The sequence below is a fragment of the Bison bison genome, unplaced genomic scaffold (assembly GCF_000754665.1).
Source record: "Bison bison bison isolate TAMUID 2011002044 unplaced genomic scaffold, Bison_UMD1.0 scf7180017864456, whole genome shotgun sequence".
Lineage (NCBI taxonomy): Eukaryota > Metazoa > Chordata > Mammalia > Artiodactyla > Bovidae > Bison > Bison bison.
In genome coordinates this window covers 26,939,789-26,946,878 of record NW_011495018.1, presented here as the reverse complement: position 1 = coordinate 26,946,878, position 7,090 = coordinate 26,939,789, and the positions used below count along the sequence as shown (strand labels likewise).

Sequence of the window (7,090 nt, the reverse complement as noted above, 5' to 3'; positions counted from 1 at the left end):
AGGCTGCCTGAATGTGCATCTGTGAGCGGCCGTGTGCAGGGGCTGGACGGGCAGCGTGCTGAGGCCCTCAGGGTGGTGTGCTGGTGGTCGTGCTTCACCGACTGCAGTGTCCGTGAGTCCACGTGGTTGTGGAGACAGAGGTGTGCTTGGGGTTCAGTGTGTGCTGGTGTTTGGAGCGGACACAGAAGGGGATGGGGGAAGGTAAAAACCTTCCTCCCTGCACTTCTGCCAGGCCAGTGTCCCACTGTCCTTTGCTGCTGAGGCTCAGGGCTGTGTCGCAGCCTGGACCCCCACCTTCCTCCCTCTAGGGTGCCTTTGTTTCACATCCAGCCTGTTCTTTCTGCTTCGGTGACTTGGCCCCCTGCCCTGCGCCAGCACCCAGGGTCCAACCCGTGCTCCGCCCTCAGGACAAGCTGGGCTCCTCGCGGTCAGTGCTCTGGCCTGATGCGGAGCCAGCCCCAGTAGAGTTCAGGCTTGTTGCTGCTTGGGGCAGACACCAAAACCGAGTCTCACAGTCACTCAGAAACAAGCGTTAGGGGTGGAGTGTGAGACCTGGGGCATCCCTGCTTTTCTGGAAAAGCCAGTGCTCGTGACACACCCTCCTAGCTGCGCCATCATTGTTTGGAACACGCCCTCCGCTCCCCTCAAGGCAGGAGACATGGGCCACCCACTGGCCTCAGGGCTCTGGAGATGTTTAGAGGTTTGTTCAGAGGCCCACCCCTAATTTCCCTACCTCCCAAACTCCTGGTTTTCGGAAAGGCCCTAGATTGGGTAACGTCTGGGCTCTCAGTCAGCCTTTGTGGCAGGCCAGGGGCCTCTCTGGAATCATCTTGATAAGGCTAAGTCCCATTGGCCAGGCCTGGGGTGCTAGAGCCCCTGGCTGGACCTGCCCCACCCTTAGAGCTGGCGGGGGCTGTGCGCTTGGACCCACAGGGTTTAGACTTTGGTCCCTTCCAGTTTCCCTGGAACTGGAGGAGGTGGGAACGGCCCCGCCTCCTTCCTCGTCTGTCCCTAAACCACTGCCAGGTCGGCTTTGGCCGAGGAAACCCCTCCTTAGAGGAAGGAAGCAGGGAACAGCTCGGGGTGAAGGCAGGGACCAGGCAGAGACTCAGACCCACTCAGTTCTCTTATTCTGCGGTTTCAGGACCAACATGCCCCTTCTCAGAGTCCAGCTCCCCCACGATCCTGTATAAGTCCCATGACCCTGCCCCCAGGATGCTGGCCAAAGCCAGAGCCATCCCCAGTGTCACCCCGATTCCCAAGCAGCCCCTGCACCCTCCCAGGCCCCTCCCCGCCAGCTAGAGTAGGTGAGAGGACAGTCCGGCTGGTGAATCTAGGTGAGGAGGCCACGGGGCAGAGAGGAGCAGAGCCCAGAAAGGAGGAGGAGCGTTAGTGAGAGAGAGAGAGGCAGCAGCTGGGGGTGAGCAGAAGCTAGCTCCACGGTCACCTCGGCTGTGCTGCCTGTTGACCATCCCGCCCAGCGTCCACCGGCGATCCAGGCGCCGCAGGTGGGCCTTGCGTCTCTTGGACACTGGTGTGGGAGATGGCGATGGAGCACGCGGCCGACGGGCACCGGCGGAGAGAATGCAGATGAGGATGAGATGGGATGGGGGGAAGGGGCGGAGGGAGGGGAGGTGCACACCCCTAGGTCTCCACATGCCCAGACCAAGCCCCAGGGGCACAGACAGGGCTATATGGGCGAAGAACTGACCGGTGACATCGCTGGCAGGGGGCAAATAACTCAACCCAAGCCAAACTGGTTATGCCCCTCAGCCTAGGAGGGGCTAAGACTTTAGAATCCCAGCACCTGAGAGAGGAAGAGGCTCCATGGCTCCAGCCCAGTGCAAGGATGACCCTCGGAGGCAGCCCCAGAGGAAAACGTGCCTCCCACGATCCCTGGGCATTGATGGCTCCCAGGAGCATATGCCCCGCCTCCACCAGAGCTCACATCAGTCTCCCATCCCCACCCACTCACTCAGCAAGTCCTGCTTGTGAACCTGCCACCATGAGCCAGGCACCGCATGCAGAAGGATAAATGTGCCCCAGGTGGAGACTTGGGGTCCCTTCCCTGGGGGACTTGCAATTCTCACCATCCTGGTTTGGATTTGTCTTTGCGTTTTCAGTAATCCCCAGTGGATCAAATCTGCTGAGGGCTAAGTCTCCATATCTCTGCATCCCCAGGGCTCAGCAGAGGCCTGACCCCCTCTGAAATGTTGCTGAGTGAAGCACAACACAGGAGGAGGCCACAGGCCTGGGTATGTTCCTGCCCCACGCACTGCCCACTGAATTCCAGACAGTGGGGGACCTGCCTCCCAGCTGCTCACTGCTCCACACCCCTCCTATCCACACAGGTCCTCTGGCTGCTGTGGACCAGCTCGACATGCCCCCTTGCCTTCCTAGGGGACACCAGGTGGGTCAACTCCCCCCCTCCCAACCCCAGGCACTGCAGGAGGAGGGAGCCAGGCTGCCCAGGTCTGGGGGAGGAAGGCTGGCAGCTAAGAATCAAACTGTCCAGACATACCCCAGCCACACCCCATCCAGGCCACCTGGGAAGTACTCGTTTTTCCAGAGGCAGGAGAGTAGCCTGTTTGACCTGCTTCCTGGAAGTGGGAGGCCTGAGGGATGGATTCAGTCCAGGCTGCACCGCCCGCTTACTATGTCACCATGGCAGGCTGCCAGCCCTCTGTAAGCCTCTGTTTCCTCATCTGTCTTTGGGGTGGACACCATCTGCCCCGGTGTGAAGTGAGACAAGGACTGAGTGGGCTCCATGGAAGAGAGATGAGGTCCTACGTGAGGTCACACTGGGAAGAACCCGAACAGCTGACCTCCCTGGGTGTCCACCTGGTTTCTCTGTGGGAAGAGGAGCTTCCCTCAGCTAATGCCCAGCCTTGGGCCACCTTAGCAATAAGTAATACTTACCCAGTTTAAACCAGGTGCCAAGACCATCTCACAAAGGCCCCAGGTAGTCAGCACTCTGCCCATTCTAGAAATGGGAGGCCAGAGGCACAAGCAAGGAACGTGAGCTGTTAGGGAAGCTCTGATGGGATGAAAGGGTCCGATTTCTATCTGCAGGACTCAGGGGATCTATAATGGGGTGGGAACAGGGCCAGGGCAGAGATGGCCTGAGAAGGGACCAGGGTGGTGGGACCAGTGTAGAGACTGGTAGACACAGCACAACTGCTGGGCCTAGGGCTGGGGGACTGAGCCTTGAGCCCTTCTGTAGAGCTGGGGGTAGATGCCCACAGTGTGATGATGGAATTCACAGCTGCCCAAACGTTGCCGGGGTACTGGCACACAGATCCTATCAGAGCGTGCAGAAGGACCTATTATCAGAAGGTTCGCCTTGAGCATACATGTGCGCGCGCGCGCGCACACACACACACACACACACACACACACACACACACACACGTCCTCTGAATGCGGAACCTGCACTGGCTGCCTGGTTCTTACTCCATCGAGGTCAGACGTCTTTACAACCCGCTACTGCTTGTTCTGTGAAAAGCACCCAATCTCTCTTCAAACCAGCTTGGCAGCAGTGCCCACGCAACCTCTCAGGCTCCTTCCTGCCCACTTGTGTCCTGGTCCTCCAGCATCTCCCAACGTCTGGCTCTCTTGCCATCACCTTTTCAGGAGGGGCTCCAATTCCATACACACTCTCTCCTAGAATTGCTCATAAGCAAAATGCATCACAGAGAGGAGTTCATGGTGGGAAGACCATCAGCAGGGAAGGCTGACCGGGGGCTCAGGCCTTATAAGGACAAACATGTATCTAGATTCCCTGAAGCCTCAGCTACTGCACCGGGGAAATGGAGGTGGTGCCAGAACCCTCCCTACCCTGGTCCCCAGTTAAAAGTAACAGGGCAGAAACCTAGGAGTGAGTGAGGCCTCAGGTCACTCTAGGGATGGTTACTTCCGAAAAGCCCTGGGGTGACCCCCAGGATGCGGAACTGGATAGGAGGGGAGTCTGAGTGACTGCGGACAAAACAGAGCAGATCCAACTCAGGGGTTGTGACCCTGCACCGCTGCAGTGATGAGATGGAGGACAGGCTCAGCCCCAGGGCTCGGGGAGCAGCCAGGAGGGACAAGCACCCGGACTGAACATGACGGCCCTGCCCGACGGGGCCAGGAACCTGTCACAAGGCAGACATGCACTGCAGGGGCTGTGGCACTGATCAAGGGACTGAAACGCAGCGTTTACAGGGGAGGAAGGGCAGGGCTCCAACTGCCCGGTAATCGACATTCGGGGGAAGGATGAATAAGGAGCTGGCGCTGGGCGGGCTGCTTATTTTGGCTTGGGCAGTGTGGAGTGGGGGTGGGGAGGGGCAGGCTTGGAGGTGGCCTGAACCCTGGGCGGCGGGCATCCATCCCCCTGGCTCTCAGAGGTGCCCAACTGGACGATCCTCACTGACCGTTAGGGCAAGCATTCCTGCTGCCAGAACAAGGGAGGTTTGGAAGTCACCAGGAGCAGGCAGACTTGCTGGGCTCTGGCAGCCTGCTCTGGGGAATACCCAAGTCCACTGGACAGGCTGAGCAGGCCAATGCTGGCTGCGGGGAAGGGGCAGGCTCTTGGAAATGCAAAGGAGAAAACCCCAGAAAAACCTCTTAAGGCCAGAACTAATCAGGGAGGTTGATGGTGCAAGGGTTGAAGCCACCTCTGGGTTCCGGCAACACAGAGAAACGACTCCCCCACCTGCCCACCATGTCCGCACCCTGGGCTGGGCTAATAGGTGCCTGAAGGCGAGGCCTCCGAGCAGACTGTGAACAGCAGAAGTGCCGTGCACACAGCCCCTTTGGGGTCGTCCCTGCCACAGAGCACAGTGCGGGATGGGGGAGGCAAAGGTGGATCTCGGTAGGGGCCCCCAGAGGAATCTAGGGCTTCTGGGGGGAGAGGGAGCTGTAGGGGATGAGCCCTGTTATCCCTAGTCTCTGACCCAAAGTTGTCAAAACCTGAGACCCAGACCCTAGGAGAATCTCCAATCTAGTTTGAGTCCCATCCAGGACCAGAGAGGACTGACCTGGATAGGAGGTGAGCTTGTGGGCTGGCCCCAGGGAGATGGGCCCCAGGGAAAGTAGGGGAACCATGATCCAGTCTTTTTAGAGTTTCTGATGGTCTTAGGGAGAAGGGTGGGAAAGCTGTATCACCACCCTGCCCCTTGAACCTGCAGGCCCTTACCTTCTCCAGTCTTGGAGGTGTTGATATCTGAGTCGTCCCGAGTACCATTCTGGGCCTCCAGGTAGGTGGCAGGGACCCAGCCCTGCTCCTCAGAGGTGCTCACGAACCACCAGCCTGCGGCAGGAACAAGAGAGAGTGCAGCCATGAGAGTCAGCGGATGGCTGAGGTGGGGAGGGGGCCAGGACAAGGAGGAAGGAGCAGAGGAGGGCAGAGCACAGAGCCACACGGCCCCGGGCCCCAGCAAATGCCTGGCCCACATCCAGCCTCCTGGAGCCCAGGTTCCTGGCTGAGGAAGGACAGACCAACACAGTCCCTGAGAAGAGGGGGCCTGATGGACCGCAACCCACCCACACAAACGTGTGATACATCTGAAAATGAAATGGACACAGTGATATGCCCAACACACGAAAGTCACCTTGCGGGAAAGGCCAAGGGGGCTCCAGCCAAACACAGAGACCATGTAGGGTCTTTCAAGCCCACTAGGACCACCAGTGTGGCCTGGAGCTTGACCATTTTCTCTGGTTTAACGATACCTGGCAGTAAAAAGGCCTCACGAAAACATTCACGGTCATTGCTCCCACTTGCAGGTCAGTGGTAATTTCACATCGGTGCTACTCATAGCTGCCTTCAGTGTGTTGACAACTCCATCACAGTAAGTGGGCACTGCACCCTCGAGTGACCCTCGACGGTCATGGCCAAGTGAGAGCAGTACATTCACTTTCTCTCCCAATTGTTGGCTCATTCATTCATCATTCAGACAAAAGCTGAGCCAAATACTCCAAACTCTGAAGCTGTGGCACTCCACTGTCTTTCATTCCTTCCTAGGAGGTACTTTTCACAGGAGCCTATCTCTGCTCGCCTCCCATTCTGATTCTTCCCTGCCTCCAAAGCCATCTGGCACCGACGCTCTTTTCTGTCTGTGACAGAGCTCACTCACCATTTCCAAATCTGGACTGCAACCTTTCAAGAGACTCCAGGGCTCCTCCCTAGGCAGCACACTGAGGCCCCATCACTGCCCACAGCAGTGAGCGGCTACCCAAGGAGGGGGCACATGGGGACCTCCAGGCTCTCCCAGCTGGGCTTTGCACTGGGAGGTGGAGAAGGCTGCCTGGGGGCTGCTATGACAACAGTGGAGAGGGGCAGAGGACAACAGTCCCACCCCTGCACAGGACCTCACACCCAGGGTCATCACTTAGGTCTTCAACTTCCAGTGCTCCGGGTCACAGGGCTGGGATAGCACACATCCTGTGGTCTACTCTTGAAGGCCCACTGCACCCTACCCTTTCCAAGAAATTCCACAACACTCTGCACGCAGCTCTGCAAAGCTTATGATCCGCCATGACATCTGTATGATACTGTAACATCGGATACAGTCCTTGTTCATCTGTCCACACCCACAGAATGTCCAGCACAGAGAGTGGACCCTAAGTAGAACTCGGGACCCTGGGTGATTAGGATGTCCATGGAGGTCATCAGTTGTACCGAATGGACCACTCTGGTGGGGGATGTTGACGACAGGGCAAGCTGCTTGCGTGTGGGTGGACAGATGTATATGGGACCCCTCCCACTCAATTTTCCTTGACTTAAACTGCTCTAAAAACAAAAACAAAGTCTTAAGGAAAAGAAAAAGTTTCAGACAAGGGTTTGGACTTCTGAGGCCCAGCCCTTAGCTGGGTCACTGCCCCAGGGGACTCAGGGTGGAAGCCTTCATTCTCTCCGTGCCAGATTCAGGTCAATTCCCGCGCCCCTCACCCAAGGGGGATGGGTGTGGGCCATGTGCACACTCCGGGCCTACCCACCCGGGCAGCACTGCCATCCTCCCTAGAGCCTTGGCCATAACCGCGTGGCTGCTCAGGAGGCTGTGGCTGAGAGACCCCAAAGCAGCCAGAAGGCATGGACTTGCAGGGGGCTCTG

At 58.1% G+C, this 7,090-nt stretch overlaps 1 protein-coding gene across 1 annotated transcript in view; it reads right to left on the bottom strand.

The window, feature by feature from the left end:
- Nucleotides 1-7,090, bottom strand: part of SH3PXD2A (SH3 and PX domains 2A) — a 251,731-nt gene that overhangs the window by 23,548 nt on the left and 221,093 nt on the right. The window contains exon 9 of the mRNA XM_010859596.1: nt 5,177-5,290. Coding sequence (XP_010857898.1) covers nt 5,177-5,290 — 114 coding nt within the window. The remainder of the gene's footprint in view (nt 1-5,176; nt 5,291-7,090) is intronic.